The sequence below is a fragment of the Papio anubis genome, chromosome 8, assembly GCF_008728515.1.
Source record: "Papio anubis isolate 15944 chromosome 8, Panubis1.0, whole genome shotgun sequence".
In the NCBI taxonomy this organism is placed as follows: Eukaryota; Metazoa; Chordata; class Mammalia; order Primates; family Cercopithecidae; genus Papio; species Papio anubis.
Genome location: NC_044983.1, coordinates 21,207,825 through 21,227,309, shown reverse-complemented (window position 1 = coordinate 21,227,309; position 19,485 = coordinate 21,207,825). Strand labels below are relative to the sequence as shown.

Genomic DNA, 19,485 nt, shown 5'->3' with positions numbered 1-19,485 from the left:
CCCATGGTAAGCAGCTTCTGAAACAGCCCCACTGATCCTCTCTCGTGGTATTCATGGCTGGGATATAATAAGGAACAACTGTATTTTCTCTGGTCCTGGCTCTGGGAACAAAGCTTTAAAGCATTGAAGTTTCTCGAGTAATTGTGGTGAGAGGGGCTTTATTTTTTATTCGTAAAATGACTTCCAGCATTCCTGAGTTGATACTGATGAGGTAGCTCTTGGATGACAGTGGCCGGTTGCCAGTGGAACCAACCACGTGATCAGAGCACTGCGACTTTCAACACTACCACACCCCTCCGCTCAGAGCAGGGAAATGCCTGAGGATTAATCACCCGAGATTAATGATTGATGACTTCGTGCTATGGAATGAAGCTTCCATAAACACCATAAACCACAAGGTTCAGAGAAAGGGAATAATCAGTGACTCACTGGAGTTGGACAGATGAAAGTAACTCAGAACAATGAAGGGTAACACCACACTTTCTATATCAAAAATAATGTCCATGTACTTTACACAATGATATGCTACAAATCTAATCATTTAATAAAACCTCCCTAAGAAATTAGGTTTCACCTTATTTTATACAACTATATGCTACAAATCTAATCATTTAATAAAAATCTCCCTAAGAAATTAGAGAAGTCCTCTTATTTTATGTTCGGCAAAGGACTTTCTAAGCTTATGACCATGAAAAAAATAAGTGTACCTATGGATTCAACTACTTAAAATTTAAAACTTCTGTACATGAAAATCTAAGACAAAAAGAAGAGGCAAATTAAAAAGACTAGAAATTTGTTATTAGCATTTGGGAAGCATGGAGTCTGTCTTCCTAGACAATACACAAATCCTAAAAAAATCAGCTTGAACAAAGAAATTCAAACAACACATCAATACATGAAACACAAGTCAATAAGCAGAGAAATGCATATCGAGGTCAATTAATTATTTCCTAGTTAGCAGAAGTGAAAACCAAAGAGCAGTGATGTCAGATCTAAAGTGATGCACTGTTGGTAGGAATCAGAGCTGTGTGTGTGTGTATGTACCTGTGTGTGTGTGTGAGATATTCTACTTCTTCTAGGAAGCCACCTAATGAAGGTGATTAGAAATCTGGCCAAAGATGTATTCACAAATATTCAGAACTTCTTTGCCCTCAGCATAATGGTGATTGAGGTTTTGGGGAGAGGGGCTAGTATTTGGGTGGAGCATGACACTGAACTCTCACTTTTGCCCATCTCAAGAACACAGACCATCCTCTTCATCTTTGGAGGGGGTCTCACAGAATTTTATTAACTGTATGTTTTGGGGGACTTGGGGTAGAGGCCAAATGTCAGGAAAAATGAAGAACAAAGGTCGCCTATAATGAAGGGTCACACGTAGAGCCCTACCTGGTGTTGTCTTGGAGGAAAAGGGAAGAAAAAAAAGGGAGAATTGAGCAGGACGAAAAGCATGGTCAACTCTAAGAGGAAGAAAGATGTGACTGGAGGATTGTGGAGGATTCAAACCATAGCTCACAGCCCAGGGCTCCAAGTGAGGCTGAGGAGCTCATGGTCAGGGCAGGAGGGAAGCAGTGGGGAGCACAGAGCAGCCTCACCTCTCCTCTGAGGAAGGTGAACAGTGGGGGGCACGCCTGGGCCTCCCAGGAGCTGTGGGCGAGAGGGAGAGCAGGTCCTCCAGGGCAAGGGGAGCGGGAAATGGGTCTCCCACGTGCTTCCAGGGCTGAGCACACGTGGGCCCCCTGATGAGGATGCAGGAAGGGTTGAAGGAGAAAAAGTCGAGGTCTGCTCAGGGTTGGAGGAAGCCACGGGAGAGGGACCATGGGACTTCCCCAGAACCAGGACCTCCCCAGCAACCAGGGCCAGTTCACCACTCAGGGACCCACTGCCCCTTCCCTGACAGCTCCATCAGAGTTGGGCTGCAGCACTCAGTAGCCCCAGGTGCAACCAGAGAACCCCGGGGGGAGGCTGTGGGTGAGTCAGACCAGTGCTGGTGTCCCTGTCCCCACAGGGAGGGGCAGAAGGAGGTGCTGGATTCCAGTCCCCAAGACTCTGTCACTTTAAATTCTAGGGAGTCAGAGGCAGGAAACAACCCCCCACCCACTTCAGCAAGCCTGAAGGAAGAGAAGGCAGGGAGGTGCCAGTCACAGCAAGAACACAGCCTGTGTTTACTCAGAGCTGTTTCGGAGGAGAATGCGAGGACAGGGGCAAAAACAAAAACAAACAAAGCCTCTATACTTTTTTAATGTAAGTTTCCATAGTTAATTTAGTCATTAACTCATACATACCTCAGGATTTCACCCCTAATTGCCTTCTTCTTATGCTTGATGTTAACAACACACTCTTCAAAGACAGGATCACCTACTGCTTTCTCTAGTGTGAGAAAAGACAAGCAAGGGAAGGTCTGCTTTTGTGAAGCAGTTCCTGCCCTCCGTGCACACCGCAGAGTCTGTCTGGCCTGTTCTTTTCTCCTGCCTTCAAATTAGCGGATTCTTTCTTCTGCCTGATCAAATCTGCTGTGGAATTCCTCTGCTGTATTGTTTACTTCAGCTACTTTAATTTTTTTTGCCCCAGGATTTCCACTGGGGACCTTTTAATAATTCTTATCTCTTTATGGATACTCTCTATATGTTCCTACAGGTAAGTATACATATGTATAGATGCATCAATGTTTCCCCAAAGGAAAGGTGTAGGTGCTCCTCTGGGTTTCCCTAGAATATTTCCCTCCAGCCCCTGCCCATGGGCTCCTCAGCCTCACCCTGGAAGCCATGGGCTGCAAGCTACTGTTTTAATCCTCCGCAATCTTCTAGAATACACACACACACACACACACACACACACACTTCCTTTAAATATTTGAGCATATTTAAAATTGTTGATTTAAAGCATTTGCCCAAAAAGTCCAATGTCTGAGCTTCCCGAAGTATCTGTCAATTTCTTCTTTCCCTATACGTAGACCATATTTTCTTGGTATGCTTTTATGGGTTGAATGTGTCCGCCCGAAGCATATTTTGAAGCCCTACCCTCTGGTACCTGTGAATGTGATCTTATTCAGAAACGGGTTCTTTGCAGATATAACTGCTTAAGAAGAGGTCATATTGGATAAGTTTGGGCCCTAAACCCAGTAGCTGGTGTCTTTATGAAATGGGAAAAGTTCCCTTGTCCCACTCGCAGGGCGTGATCTTTTCACACTTGCTGTTTTTCAAGTATCTTTAACTTAAATAGTCAATATGCTAAAATAGCATATTTTAACCCCTTCATTTTCCTCGTCTGGAACTTCCCGAGAAGTTTCATGTATTAAAAGTCGAGTAGATGGCTGTGGAGAGAAGAATCAGGTTAGTAACTGAGTGGCAAGAGACTTATAAAGGAAAACAGGAACATAAATTGGAACAGGCAGGACGTAAGTCTAAATATATTGCCCCATATCTTATTGAGTAAGTCTCTTAGTCATGAGAAGAGTTTTATCCAGTTAGGCAGTTGTATCTCATTTCAGGAGGTGATGTTATAGGTGGTCTTTCATCTAGGTTAGGCCTCTATATGGTGTGGTCAGTCAGGTATTTAATAAGAGGCATGTTTATGGAAACAAAAGAAAAGTAAAGGTTAGTGGTTGGAGCAAATTATACAAGCCCAGTTTTTGAGTCCAGAGGACAGTCAGTTGAGATTTCTAGATGTTGGGCTTGAAGCATCTTTAGATGGAGGAATGACAAAAAGTAGTAGCAATTTTGATGAATTTCCTGGTATGTAGTTTATATTAGTTGTTGTGGTGAACTTTCTGAGCAACCCATAGGGCCACAGGCATGAAAACTGTCCATAGGTAAGCTGTCCTTGTTACCGAAACACCAGAGATTCCGTCTAGGTCCTGCTGCTTGATGCACAGATGGCCAATCGCTGAGACGAGTATTCCCAGGGAAAATTAAAGGTGTATACAGCAGGGAAGAAATGTAACCATGTGTGGGAAAACAGGAATTAGAGAGGGGCAAGGAAAGTAAACATGTGTGAGAAAACAGGAACTAGAGAGGGGTAAGGAATGTAACCATACATAGGAAAACAGGAATTAGAGAACAGGTAAGGAAGAGAGGCTGGTCAACAGGAAGCATGTGGTTGGTTAGGCAATTACGGTGGTGAGGGGCCTGGCACCTCACTGTTTAGATGCAGTGATCTCAGGAAGTTTCAGCTCCTTGATACTGTCTGGGAAGCTTGATGGTGGGTTTCCTGATAAAGGAACTCAGTTAAGACAAACGTAACTTTTTCAAGTTTTAACACCGGGAGGATACATTTCTATGTTTTTTCAAAGAAACCATAAACATCAGCTCTATGGGACATTTGGGCTGCTTTCAGTCCTCCTTTCTACTTATCAACTCCCCAATCCTGAGGAACCTGGCCCTGGATCTTCCAGGATGCATCATGCTGAGAAGGGGCATTGTGGGCAGCTCCATGCCATGGGTGACCTCGTGGCCACCCCGGAATCACAGGTTAATCTAATCCTACAGTTTTCTTCTGAAACAGATTTATAAATGTTACTATTCTTTTCAAATAGCTATGCTGTGTTAATTGTCTTTATTGTTTTCAGAGTTTTCCTGTTTCCTATAGATTTCCTCTCCTGATTATTGCCTTTTTTCTTTTTTTTCTTTTTTTTTTTTTTTGAGACAGAGTCTCGCTCTGTTATCCAGGCTGGAGTACAGTGGTGCATCTCACCTCACTGCAACCTCCGCCTCCCAAGTTTACGCCATTCTCCTGCCTCAGCCTCCTGAGTAGCTGAGACTACAGGCACCCACCACCATGCCTGGTTAATTTTTTGTATTTTTAGTAGAGACGGGGTTTCACCATGTTAGCCAGGATGGTCTCAATCTCCTGACCTCGTGATCCGCCCGCCTCGGCCTCCCAAAGTGCTGGGATTACAGTCATGAGTCACTGCGCCCAGCCATGCTTTTCTTATACTTATTCTGGGTTTATATTGCTCTTCTTTCTCCAGCTTTTAAGTGGAAACCTGGATCATTGTTTTCTATCTTTTTTTTTCTTTACTAATATAAGCACTCATACTCTCTATGTTCTGTAGTTACATCTTATAAATTTTGATATTTTGCATTATCATTTAGTTTGAAATATTTCTGATTTCCACAAGGTTTCTTCTCTGGCCCATGGTTGCTTAAATTGCAAATATGAAAGTCTTTTCTATATATCTTATTCTTGTTGCTCTAATTCAATACCTCTGCAACCTAAATAATATATTCTGTACAATTTCAATTCTTTTAAATTTATCAGGAATGTTTTTAAGGTCCAGAATAGGGTCTACCTTAGTGAACATATGCACTCAAAACGAATCAACATTCTACAGTTGTTGAGTATAGTACTCTATAAATGTTTATTAGCTTAAGGTGGTTGATAATTGTTTCAGATTATGACTTTGTTGATTTTTTTTTTTTTTTTTTTTTTTTTTTACTAATTCTATCAGTTGTTCAGCAAGGGATGTTAAAAATCTCTAGCTATGATCATGCATTTATTTCTCTCACTAATTCTGTCCATTTCTGCTGCAAATCTTTGAAGCTCTGTTATTAGGCATACGCATTTTTTTTTTTTGAGACGGAGTCTCGCTTTGTCGCCCAGGCTGGAATGCAGTGGCCGGATCTCGGCTCACTACAAGCTCCGCCTCCCGGGTTTACGCCATTCTCCTGCCTCAGCCTCCCGAGTAGCTGGGACTACAGGCGCCCGCCACCTCACCCGGCTAGTTTTTTGTATTTTTTAGTAGAGACGGGGTTTCACCAGGTTAGCCAGGATGGTCTCGATCTCCTGACCTTGTGATCCACCCGTCTCGGCCTCCCAAAGTGCTGGGATTACAGGCTTGAGCCACCGCGCCTGGCCACATATGCATATTTTAAACATATTTTTAAACTTTTAGTTTAGGTTCAGGGGTACCTGTGCAAGTTTAATATACAGGTAAACTTGTGTCATGGGGGTTTGTTATACAGATTATTTCATCACCCAGGTACTAAGCCTAAGTACCTAATAGTTATTTTTTCTGATACTCTCCCTCCTCCCACTTTCTACCCTTAAGTAGGCTCCAGTGTCTGTTGTTCCCCTCTTTGCATCCATATTAGGTGCATACATTTTTTTAGTGTTACGTCACTCTGATGAATTGACCCTCTTATCATTATACATCCCTCCTTATCTTTGCTAATATGCCCTATCCTGAATCTATCTTCTTTGACAATAAGAAAGCCACACTAGCTTTCTCATGCTTAATAGTTGTGTTTTACATCTTTCCCCATCTTTTACTTTCAATCTATCTGAAGCTTTATATTTAAGGTGCATATATTTGAGATAGTTTATAATTTCAGCTTGCTTTTTTTCCAGTTGGGGAAACTTCCTTTTAATTGGTTTATTCTGGTTACATTTATTGTCGTGGCCAAATTTGGAAAATGCAGTCTCTCACAACTTATTCCTTTCTCCTTTGTTTTTAAAGGATATTTTCACTGGGTGTGAATAACAAGTCAACAGCTTTCTTTCACCACTTCACACATCCTGAGCCTCCGTTGTTTTGAGTCAGCTGTCATTCATATCTCTGTTCCCTGTGAATGCATAAAATTTACTCTATATGATTGACTATGATGTATCCAGGTAGGGTTTTCTTTACATTTATTTTTCTGAGGGGTTTATGAGCTTTTTGAATCTGTAAGTTGATGTTTTTTTCACTACATTTGAGAGTAGATCAACCGCTTTTTTCCTCATCTTTTCCAGCCATTTCTTCTCGGTCCCTGGTTCCATGTGTAGTGCGTGATATTCTACTACAGGTCACTGAGACTCACTTCCTTGTTTTCTTTCAGTCCCATTTTCCTTGTACTTCAGATGGAATAGTTTCCACTGATCTCTTTTCAAGTTCACTCATTCTTCTGTAATATTCAATTGCTCTCTCTCTCTTTTTTTTTTTTTTGAAACGGAGTGTTTGCTCTTGTTGCCCAGGCTGGAGTGCACTGGCATGATCTTGGCTCACTGCAACCTCTGCCTCCTGGGTTCAGGTGATTCTCCTGCCTCAGGCTCCCGAGTAGCTGTGATTACAGGCATCTGCCACCACACCTGGCTAATTTTTTGTATTTTTAGTAGAGATGGGGTTTCGCCATGTTGGCCAGGATGGTCTTGAACTCCTGACCTCAGGTGATCCACCCGTCCTCAGCCTCTCGAAGTGCTGGGATTACAGGCGTGAGCCACTGCGCCCAGCCCTGTTCAATCTCTCTTAAGAAAATCCAAATATATTTTTCATTTCAGAGAGTGGAATTTTCAGTTCTAAAATTTCCATTTGATTCTTCTTTTATAGTTATCATATGTATGCTGAAGTGCCTTATCTTCCACTCATGTCAACAATCTTTTCTGTAGACCCAGCATATATTTCACAGCTCCCAAAAGAGATTCTATTATGAATCAGCATTAAAAACCACTGTGAAGGCAGAAACTCTGCCTAGAAAAATGAGGTTTTTTTGTTTTTGTTTTTCTGAGACAGGATCTCACTGTGTTGCCCAGGCTGGAGTGTAGTGGTACAATCATGGTTCATTGCAGCCTCAACCTCCTGGGCTCAAGAGATCCTCCCACCTCACCCTCCTGAGTAGCTAGAACTACAGGCACAGGCCACCACACCTAGCTAATTTTTGTATTTTTTGTAGGAACAATATTTTGTTGTATTGCCCAGACTGGTCTTGAACTCCTGAACTCAAGCAATCCACTTGCCTTGGCCTCCCAAAGTGCTGGGATTATAGGCATGAACTACCGTGCCCAGCCAGGAATGAGTTATCTAACGAGGAGTAACAATAACAGAAAATGTTTATTACCTCCTGCATACAATGATTTTACAAGTACTTAGTGAGAATTGATTATGTACCAGGCAAAATGTATGCCAAGATTAAAATATGCAGTACCTGCTCTAAGGGACTTTCCACATTAGTAGGGAAATAGTAAAACAATTGTAATAAAATGTGCTGTTTTTCATAATGCTCTCTCCCCCCGACTCCACCCCGATTATTTCTATTTCTTACTAAGGCTGTTTCTTTGTATATTATGTGTTCTGTAACCCTTATGAAATGAATGCTCTTGTAAATACATTTTCTAAAGAGTTATCTGCTATATTTTGTGCACATTCATCCACATATACATGTGTTAAATTACTATTGTTATAACTTACAATTTTTAAGTATGCAATCATACCTAATATCATGATTTTTTTTTCTTCTCCCTTTCAGGAGACCTGCCTCTGTTTTTGTTCTATATCATGTTGCATAGGTCGGAACTCTCAGGACAAAGTTGAAGGGTGTTTAGCGAAGGCAGGCATTTTGATCTTGATTTGATTTCATTGGGAAAACTTAGGCCTTTCACCATTAATTGGCTCTTGTTTTCTTACAGAAATTCTCATCATTGTGAAGTGTCCTCCTGTTCCGTTCTAAAAACCAGAATAGGTATCTGATTATCCTAAATGCCTTTTCAGCCTCCATTGAGACTGTATGTTTGCTTATTGATACTATTGTTATGGTACCTTATTTTTGAACACATTTACATTCTTGGAATAAGTTTTTACTTGAGATTTTCCTAAGTACCCTCAGATATATGAAAGTCGTTAGTCTCCTAAAAGCCAGTGAGGAAGTAGCTGTCTCTTGTCTACGTGGTGGAAATTGCCTAAAAGGGGCAGAAAAGGACTTTCTGGGGGTGGTGGAAATTTCCTGTGTCTTGATTGCATAATGGTTACATGTGAGTATACAGTTGTCATAGATGAAATGAAACAAGAAGTGAACACTTGAGGCCAGGTGCGGTGGTTCACGTCTGTAATCCCAGTACTTTGGGAGGCTAAGGTGAGCAGATCGCTTGAGCTCAGGAGTTCAAGACCAGTCTGGGCAACATGAGGAAACCCCATATCCACCAAAAATTAGTCAGGTGTGGTGGTGTGCACCTAGTCCCAGCTACTCAGGAGGCTGAGGTTGGAGGATCGCTTGAGCTCAGGAGACCAAGGTTGCAATAAGTTGAGATCGCACCACTGCACTCCATCCTAAGTGACACAGTGAGACCCTGGTTTTTTTTTTTTCTTTTAAACTGAACAGTTTACTGCATGTAACTTATGCCTCAGTGAGCAAACAGGCACAGAGAATCAGTGAACTCTACAGGATGGGAGGTTTATCTTCATTTCCATGGAGGGGAGGTGACCTGTGCCAGGTCCCACAGCTGACTGCTTCTCAGGGTCAAGGTTGGAATCCAGAACTCCCAATTCTAAGGAGATTCTCCATTGTCTTTCACAGACACCTAAAAGCTGAAGGGTCTCAGGTGAAATAGATGAATGAATATCAGTGAAAGTCATTTGTTTCTTTTCATGTTTTTTAAATAAGGCTGTACAAAACACAGACTCAAATTCCAGGCCCTCTCTGTCTATAGGGAAGGTGGTGTGCAGTGCATTGCACAAAATCTCATTTAATCTCTTCTAAAAAGAAAATAAGACCAGGACTCCAAAACCACTAAGCCAAAGGGAAAAGTCAAGCTGGGAACTGTGTCAGGCAAACCTGCCTCCCACTTTACTCCTAAATAAGATAGCTACAAGGATAGAAAAGCTACAAAGCTCCCTCCCAATTTGCCCACAAGGAAATTCTTTATGGGCCTCAAGATCCTTACCCTAAAACAGTTCTGCTGAGTTTCACCCTGGCAATGTACATTGATAGCCGATCTTCACAGGTGTGGGACAGAAAGTCATCCCTCTGCTCACCTGAGATTGCATATCTGACTGCCTCCTCTGCCTATTGTTTAGCAAGTTCACTTGGGAGGCTGAGGCAGGAGAATGGCGTGAACCCGGGAGGCGGAGCTTGTAGTCAACCGAGATCGCGCCACTGCACTCCAGCCCGGGCGACAGAGCGAGACTCCGCCTCAAAAAAAAAAAAAGAAAAAAAAAATGCAAGTTCACTGAGCCAAAGGCATAAGTGACTATTCCTCTACCTCTACCCATATAGCCTACATATATGTTGTGTATTCAGTGAAAGGCTGATCGAAGACCAAAAGAATGCAACCTTGTGTCTCTTATCTACCTATGATCTGGAAGCCTCCACTTCCAGTTGTCCCGCCCTTCTGGACCAAGTCAATGTACATTACACATATTGATTAATGTCTCATGTCTCCCTAAAATATACAAAAGGAAGCTGACACCAACCACCTTGGGCACATGTCGTCAGGACAGCTTAAGGCTGTGTCATGGCCGCTTGCTTAACCTTGGCAAAATAAACTTTCTAACTTGATTGAGACTTGTCTCAGATATTTTGGGTTCATACCCTCACAGGCCCCAGTTCTGGGCAGGGTTGCTCTGTCTTTGGGTTCGCTTCTTGCTCAGGGTCTGTTTGCCCCTACCTACCTCTGTTCCAGCCTCAGGGAATGAGGCTAAGCTGGGTGTAAACAGAGGTCCCCTACCCCAGGCCCTGTGCTTTCCACAGATGCAGAAGTGGCCACCCTGGGACCTGCTCCCATGACAAGCGCAGCCTAGGCAGCCTCCTTCCTCCTCTGAGCGCCCGCTGTAGCCACACTCTCTCCCTCCCTGGGACTCTCACCCATTTTGCTTTCTGCCTCTGTATGTCCATCCATACTCCCCGGGTGGGTTTTCAATCCCTCTTTGAGGTAGATTCTCTGGTGACCTAGGCTCTCTGTGGACTGGAGGTGGGTGGGCGATGGAGCAGTAGGTTCGCCCACGCAGGGGGCTCTCCGGGTTCCCCCACTGGGTTCTGGGCCTGTTGTGGGACCCTCTGCACTTTCTGAACTGACTCCCAACTCACCTGGCTGTCTCCATGGCTTTCTCCACGCAGCTCAGAGGCTGTTCTTTGATAACTCCTGGTCATCAGGAGAGAGCAGGCCGTGGGAAGACAAGTGGCTCTAACCCTGGGGGAAGCCATGTTGTCCAAGCCCAGGCCCTTCTAGGACCGTGGCTGCCTCCCCTCGACGTCCTCCAGGGCGGCTGGCTGGGAAGCCGCGCGTGTGCTGCCCTCTACAGGCTGCTCAGCCTCCCTGCAGCTCAGCCCAGCCCAGGGCTCCAAGCGAGGCCCAGAAGCCCACGGGCAGGGCAGGGGGAAGCCCCGGAGCAGCCCCTCCCCCGCTCTGGGGAAGGCTGACAACGTCCGGGCACGCCTGGGCTTCTTGAGAGCTGTGGGCGAGAGGGAGAGCGGGTTCTCCAGGGCAAGGGGAGCGGGGTATGTGTCTGTCAGGTTCCTGCAGGGCTGAGCAACCTGGGTACACTTATGGGGATGCAGGGAAGGCCGGGGCAGAGAAAGTGAAGGTTAGCCCAGGGCTAGAGGAAGCCGCAGGACAGTGTCCACGGGACTCCCCCAGCGACAAGGGCGGGCCGCCTCTCAGGGACCCACTGACTCTTCCCCGACAGCTATCAGAGCCGGATGCAGGAACCCGGCTGCCCAGAGAACCCTCCTGAGAGGCTGTGGGTGAGCCAGGCGAGCACTGGTGTCCCTGTCCCCAGAGGGAGGGGCAGGCAGAAGAGAGAGTGGGGGAAGGAAGTATGAATTCCGGTCCCCAGGAACCTGGTACTTCAAACTCCAGGGAATCAGTTGCAGGAAACACCCCCAGTAGGCCAAGCGTGAAGGCAGAGAGGGGAGGAAGGAAGGAAGGCGTTCAGCAGGAGCACAGCCCTGGCCTCCTGTCACTCAGATCCGATTCACAGGAGGAGGGGAGAACAGGGAGAAAACAAAAAAAATACATCTTTTAATATAAGATTTCATGTTTATTTTGGTCAAAATTCATAAACATATGAGCATTTTGTGTATGACGTGCTTCCTTGTATTGTTTGATATTACAACATGGTCTTCAAATAGGTTCCATGGGGCAGAAGCATCAAAGGATACTAACCACGAGTGACACACTGTTAAGTGGCTGTCGTGTGTCATGTGCTGTTTGGCCTGGGGATAAAGCAAATCCCATACAAACCAAACAACTCCAGAAAACCCCAACAATTTTATGTTGTCAGGAAGCTTACTTCAAAAGAATAAGCTTAACAAACACTGATACGGCTGACACTCTAGATGCATCTTCAAGGAAGGCCTCTGCAGAAGGGACAAGGGGGCTGGGGCTGGACTGGCTCCCTCTGGGCTTTGAGGCCAAGCGTCCTGCACAGAAGGCCCTGCAAAAGCAAAGACCAGGAGGCAGCAGCACCCTGTGTCTTCCAGATGTGCAGGGGACAACACGTGGGACGCCAGATGGAAGTGGGAGAGGACGGAAGTGTGAAGACCAGAAAGGCCACCCCCTCCTCAAACTCCACGGACACAACACTCTGAATGTGCCTGAATCTTCAGGAAATTCTAACTTTGTCTCAGCCAAACCAGTCCCGGAACGAGACAACACACAATGCCTTTAGATGGAAAAGACCAAAATTCCTTGAAAGACTACGTCCGTAATTTATCCTACTACAACTGGACTACTATGGAGAAGAGTTTGTTGGAAAGAGGCTAAAATGATTACTGAAGGTTTTTTTTGTTTTGTTTTGAGACAGAGTCTGGCTCTGTCGCCCAGGCTGGAGTGCAGTGGCGTGATCTCGGCTCACTACAAGCTCCGCCTCCTGGGTTCACACCAGTCTCCTGTCTCAGCCTCCCAAGTAGCTGGGACTACAGGCGCCCGCCACCATGTCTAGCTACTTTTTTTTTTTGTATTTTTAGTAGAGACGGGGTTTCACTGTGTTAGCCAGGATGGTCTCGATCTCCTGACCTTGTGATCCGCTCGCCTCAGCATCCCAAAGTGCTGGGATTACAAGCGTGACCCACCGTGCCCAGCCAAATGATTACTGAAGTTTTTAAATAAAATAATAGAACATGACACAAGAGCAAAGCCTTAATGTGTCGGCCATTCTAGGTCCTGTTGTCACAGTGTTTAAGAATTGATATTTCTGAGATGAGCCAGATGCTTACAGAGAAGCCAAGCTCCTCAAATAGGGAATCTGTACCCTAAAATGCAGCTCAGGAATCTCTACCATAAAATGCAGCCCAGGGACTTGGGGTCACAGATCACCAGAAGCGAGAGGGGCCCATCCACTCCTGAGTCGGCAACCATTTCACACCATTCCCAAGCACTGTCCACTCTTCCCTCTTGATGCCGTGGCAGATACCGGGGCAGATAAAGACTTGCTCTGCCCTGAGCCCAAAGGAGGTCCAAGGTTCACTAATGTTCAACGGCAATGGCGCTTGAAAGAGAAGCTCTTCACAGTCTCAGATCTAACATAATTCTCACTGTCCTCATCTGCTGTGGACACGTAGGAAGATGCAGTTCCATGACTGTCCCAGCAGGACAAACCAGACACATGGCTTCCCAAAGATACCATGCTCTTCAAAATCCTGGGCATATGTAAACGTCTACTTATAAATAAGTATTTATTTATAAATAAATATAAATATTTATTTATTTCTAAATATTGTTTATTTGTAAATAAATACCTCTATATACCTCTAAAATCATCAACTAAGACAGACCGGCCCCTTGAAAAGTTGCCAGCCATCAAACCCTGGTCCACTCTGAGGGCGTAGGAGGGAGAACTGGAACACAGTCAGTGCCTCCCACAGAGGGAGGATTTCTCCCCTCATCGCTAGTCATTTTTGACTGCTGATATTCACAGGCAGCCCATGTAAACAGCCTAACAAATGCATTTCCTAAAATTTTTCCATGCTTACATCAGCATGCACAAAAATAGGAAAACAGAAAGCTGTACATCATATAGTTTCAGGCAATACAGATGTTTCTCTACTTAAGATGGAGGTAAGCCCCAATAATCCTGTCTTAAAGCCGAAAAATCTAAATTGAACCATCGTTAAGTCCACATGCTCATGACTCAGCATGGGGCTATGTCTTGATAATCTCATCGTAAGTTGAAAGAGCCACATTTAAAACGCATGTAATACCCAGATAAACCAGTTATAAAGTTAAAAAACTCTAAGTCAAACCACTGTGGTATTACACCATCTGTAGTTAAATGTCATTAAATGCACATACCAGTATAGATGGGACTTACAATATAAGAAAGCTTTTTTCTCATGATGACTTCTCTCATAAAAAGGACTTCTCTCATGATGAACTGAAAAAAATGACATCCTAAAACCACCCTTAATACACAATCATATAACCTGTGCCACCAACATCTTATATAAATTCCCACAGTTTGATTATCACACACAATATTTCATAAAAATTACTCCAAGTGCATTGACAAAGTTCTAGGACCTTTGATAAGCTGCACTATATTGGATAGTAGAGTTAATTGAGGTATGGGTCAAGTACTAGACTGCTTCCTCCAGGCTGCTTCTCTTTGTAGGAGAAAAGGTAAACGAAGGAAGCTCTGGTTTCCTGAAGAGATTCTTTCATACGCAGGATATAGCAGAGCCTGCATCACCTTCTTCATAGAAGAACTTTTTGGAGCCCACCAGTTGGTCCTGAATTATTCCCTTTGCATGTCTTTCAGTGTGTGAGGCCTCCAGCAAGGTGTTGACTGAAGAAGAAGAGAGGAATTCAGGGTCTTGATGCTCCAGAGACAATCAGCACAGGATCGGCATAGGACCCCCTACTTCCAGCAGGGAATGCTCCAGAAGAGCCCTCTCAGCTATGGGGGCAGCAGTCAGGACATCATCCCTATTGCCTCCATTCCTTCTGCATCTCTAGGCACAAAACACTTACTCTCAGTGGGGTCAGCACCATTCACTGGAACCGGCAGCCTCCTCCTCTGACACCCTTCAGCTTCTGCCTGTTCCTGTAACACACAGTGGGGAATGCTCTGGTCAGAGTCAGGAGTCCTGCAGTCCAGTACTGACCCCGACCACCAGCCAGCAAGAGACCTGCAGGGCTTCCCCTCTCGGGTCTCCATGGAGATGGAGACAAACCTCTGGTCCTGCATAGCTCTTGGGCTCTGTGTGCTGGTGACTCATTGAAACATAAGTGACAGGTAGTAAATGCTCACTTCATAAGTGTTCTGTCCAGCTTTGACTACTGTATACACCTGTGTAATCATCCTATGATCAAGACATAGCACATTGCCACACCCCAGAAAGTCCCCTTCTTCCCCATCTCATCAATTTCCACCCACCCTGACAGGAGAGGATCACTTCATTACAGAACTTTTACCAACAGAAGTCTCAACAGAGGACTATGTATGAGAGCACCCAGAAAAAAATCTAACAAAAGGATTTATTCCAAGATTGCAAAAGTTCTTTGATCATCAATACTGTACCATATCAATAGTCTAAATAAGGAAATAAAACATCAGTCTCTATGGAGGCTGAAAAGACATTTAGTAAAATTAAACACCAATTCTGAATTTTTGAAACCCCTTTAGAATAGGGGGCTGCATTCTTGATGATGTGAATTTCTTTCTATATGAAACCAAAAGTGAGCATCATTCCTAAGGGTGGCACGTTAGAGGCCTTCCCCGGAAATCAGATCAGGACCCAAACACCTGCCTTCCCTAAGCACAGCTGAACATGGTTCTGAAATTTCTGGCCCGTGCAACAAGATGGAAAACAAAAATGAGGCAAGATTCTTGGAAGGGGGCAGACACAATAATCATTATATTTAATGTCACTTAAAAACCCTAAGAATGGGACTGGCTGGGCGCAGTGGCTCATGCCTGTAATCCCAGCACTTTGGGAGGCCGAGGCAGGTGGATCACAAGATCAGGAGATTGAGACCATCCTGGCTAACATGGTGAAACCCCGTCTCTACTAAAATTAGTCCCAGCTACTCGGGAGGCTGAGGCAGGAGAATCACTTGAACTCGGGAGGCGGAGGTTGCAGTGAGCCAAGATCGCACCACTGCACTCCAGCCTGGGCGACAGAGCCAAACTCTGTCAAAAACAAACAAACAAACAACCCTAAGAATGAAACTATGATATTGAAATATAAAAGTATATCTGAAGGAATGTTAAAAACATAGGAGATGCGATAAATTAGCAAATAGAATTACAAGGCTATGCAACTCATAACGATTACAAAAATACCAAACAGCCATGAGAAGAAATAGGAATAAATTTATCTGAAGAGGAGCACATATCACAACTCAGTTATAATAAAATACTTGACTTCAAACTGGATAAGGAAATACTGAATATTGACAAGATATTAAGTATTTCTAGATTAATTTTTAATTTTAAGATAAATTGATAAAAATGCCACTGATTTTCTTTAGAAGGGGAGAATGGAAGAAATCTTATTATAAGCTCTATCTGGGTAAAATGATAAAGTTTGAAAAAGTACAGAAGAGGTGTTTGCTCTCTTGGATATTAAAACACATTAGAAAGTTCCCATTGGAACATGCCTTAAAATAATAAGAGCCATTTATGACAGATCCATAGACAAAATCATACTGAATGGGCAAAAGTTGGAAGCATTCCCCTTGAGAACTGGAACAAGACAAGGATGCTCACTCTAACCACTGCCATTCAACATAGTTCTGGAAGTCCTAGCCAGAGCACCTAGGCAAGAGAAAGAAATAAAAGGCATCCAGATATGAAATGAAGAAGTCAAAGATCTATCTTAATGGACAATATAATTCTATACCTTGAAAACCCTAAAGACTCCACAAAAAGGCTTCTGGAACTGATAACAACTTCAGCAAAATTTCAGGATACAAAATCAATGTGTAAAAATCGGTAGCATATCTATACACCAATAACATTCAGCCTGAGAAACAAGTCAAGAACACAATCCCATTTACAATAGACACACACACACCCCTAGGAATACCTCTAACCAAGGAGGTGAAAGATCTCTACAAGCAGAATTACAAAACACTGCTAAAAAAAAAATCATAGATGGGGCCGGGTGTCAATGGCTTACACCTGTAATCCCAGCACTTCGGAAGGCCGAGGTGGGCAGATCACTAGGTCAGGAGATTGAGGCCATGCTGGCTAACATGGTAAAACCCCATCTCTACTAAAAATACGAAAAGAAATTAGTCAGGCACGGAGGGGCATGCCTGAAGTCCCAGCTACTCGGGAGGCTGAGGCAGGGGAATCGCTTGAACCTGGGAGGAGGAGATTGCAGTGAGCTAAGATTGCGCCAGTGCACTCCAGCCTGGGCGACAGAGCAAGACTCCATCTTAAATAAATAAATAAATAAATAAATAAATAAATAAATAAATATCATAGATAACATGAACAAATGGAACAACATTCCACACCCATGGATTGGAAAAAATAATATCATTAAAATGGGCATACTGCTCAAAGCAATCTACAGATTCAACACTATTCCTATCAAACTACCAATGTCATTTTTCACAGAATTGGAAAAATTATTCTTAAATTCATATGTGACCATAAAAGAGCTTGAATCGCCAAAGTAATCCTAGGCAAAATGAACAAAGCTAGAGGCATCATGTTATCCGACTTCAAGCTATACTCTAAGGCTACCGTAACCAAAACAACATGATGCTGGTACAATGGAACAGAATAGAGAACCCTGAATTAAAGTAACACAACTACAGCCATCTAATTTTTGACAATGTGGACTAAAATAGTCAATGAGGAAAGGACTCCTTATTCAATAAATGGTGCTAAGATAACTGGCTAGCCATATGCAGAAGAATGAAAACTAGACCCCCAACTTTCACCATATACACAAATTAACTCAAGGTGGATTAAAGATTTAGATGTAAGACCTCAAACTATAAGAACCCTAGAAGAAAACCTAGGAAATACCCTTCTGGACATCATCCATGGCAAGGAATTTATGACTAAGTCCCCAAAAGCAATGCAACAAAAACAAAAATTGACAAGCAGGACCTAATTAAACTAGAGAGCTTCTGCACAGTAAAAGAAACTATCAGCCAAAAGAAACTATCAACAGAGTAAACAGACAACCTACAGAATGAGAGAAAATATTTGTAAGCTATGCATCTGAGAAAGGTCTAATATTCAGGAGCTATATGCAACTTAATTGAATAAGCAAAAAACAAATAACCCCATTAAAAATGGGCAAAAGACATGAACAGGCACATCTCAAAAGAAGACATACAAGTGGCCAGCAAACACGTGAAAAAATGCTCATCAGCACGGATCAGAGAAATGTATCTCACATTAGTCAAAATGGTGATTATTAGAAAACCAGTAAACAACAGATGTTAGCCAGGCTATGGAGAAAAGGGAAAATTTATATACTTTTTTTTTTTTTTTTTGAGACAGTGTCTTGTTCTGTCACCCAGGCTGGAGTGCAGTGGCATGATCTCGGCTCACTGCAACCTCTGCCTCCCAGGTTCAAGCAATTATCCTGCCTCAGCCCCCCCTAGTATCTAGGATTACAGGTGTGCGCCACCACGCCCAGCTAATTTTTCTTTGTATTTTTAGTACAGACAGGGTTTCACCATATTGGCCAGGCTGGTCTCAAACTCCTGACCTTGTGATCCACCCATCTCAGCTTCTCAAAGTGTTGGGATTATAGGCGTGAGCCACCGTGCCTGGCCTATATTTTTGGTGGGAATGTAAATTAGTTCAGCCACTGTGGAAAGGAATTTGGAGATTACTCAAAGAATTTAAAAACAACTACTATTTAACTGAGCAAACCCACTACTGGGTATATATAGAGAATAAAACAAATAATTCTGCCAAAAAGACACCACTATTCACAACAACAATGACGTGGGATCAATCTAAGTGTCCATCAACAGTGGACTGGATAAAGAAAATGTGAGATATATATATATATATTTATCACACACACACACACGCACCATGGAATACTATGCAGCCATAAAAAATGAAATCATATCATTGACAGCTACATGGATGGAGTTGGAGGCCATTATTGTAAGCCAATTAATGTAAGAATGCAAAACCAAATACTGTATGTTCTCACTTATAAGAAGGAACTAAAGACTGTGTACTCATGAACATAAAGATGGCAACAATAGACACTAGAAACTACTACAAGGGGTAGGAAGGGAGTGGAGGAAGGGTTGAAAAGCTAATTGTTGGGTACTATGCTCACTACCTGGGTGATGGGATCATTCATACCCCAAACTATATGCCCAGGTAACAAACCTGCACATATGCCCTCTAATCTAAAAGAAAAGTTGAAAAAGGAAAAAACAAACATGAAAAAAAAGTTTCCTTTGGCTGTGTATTATATATAATATAATCCCTGTAATGTCAATAAAAAGTACATATTCATGTATGAATATAGATGGCATATGCATAAAAATTTCTGCAAAGATTCACAAGAAATTATCTGTTGTATTTACCTGAATTTAAAAGGGCTGGGGACTGGAGAAAGTGTTAGGGAACTCCCACGATGACTGAGTGCCTTTCTATAGTATAGTAGATGTGTGACTCTGCATTTACCACCTTCAAAAAACATGCAATTTGGATGAGTGCAGTGGCTTATGCCTGTAATTCCACCACTTTGAGAGGCCAAGTTGGGAGGATCACTTGAGGCCAGGAGTTTGAGACCAGCCTGGGCAGCATAGCAAGACGGGATCTCTGCAAATTAAAAAACAAACGTGCAAAGTGATTCAGCA

General features: G+C 43.3%; 2 protein-coding genes across 6 annotated transcripts; one reads left to right on the top strand and one right to left on the bottom strand.

The window, feature by feature from the left end:
* The first annotated feature begins 4,161 nt into the window (after positions 1–4,161).
* LOC116276341 lies at positions 4,162–14,663 on the top strand. Of its 5 annotated transcripts, none has more exons than XR_004185776.1 (3): positions 4,162–4,466; positions 6,455–6,609; positions 11,817–12,554. XR_004185776.1 is itself a non-coding variant. In XM_031669434.1 (3 exons), exons 1-3 carry the CDS (start codon positions 4,309–4,311, stop codon positions 12,353–12,355), a joined length of 750 nt encoding a protein of 249 aa, XP_031525294.1. In that variant the 5' UTR covers positions 4,162–4,308; the 3' UTR covers positions 12,356–12,554. The 5 variants fall into 5 exon arrangements, 1 of the variants encoding a protein (XP_031525294.1); XR_004185775.1 differs by lacking the exon at positions 11,817–12,554 and adding an exon at positions 8,220–8,328; XM_031669434.1 differs by lacking the exon at positions 6,455–6,609 and adding an exon at positions 8,380–8,432.
* Positions 12,710–14,900, bottom strand: LOC103875505 (tumor necrosis factor receptor superfamily member 10D-like). The gene is made up of 2 exons (XM_021942136.2): positions 14,656–14,900; positions 12,710–14,470 (listed from the first exon to the last, which is right to left on the bottom strand). Exons 1-2 carry the CDS (start codon positions 14,870–14,872, stop codon positions 14,343–14,345), a joined length of 345 nt encoding a protein of 114 aa, XP_021797828.2. The 5' UTR covers positions 14,873–14,900; the 3' UTR covers positions 12,710–14,342.
* Between the last annotated feature and the right edge of the window lie 4,585 nt (positions 14,901–19,485).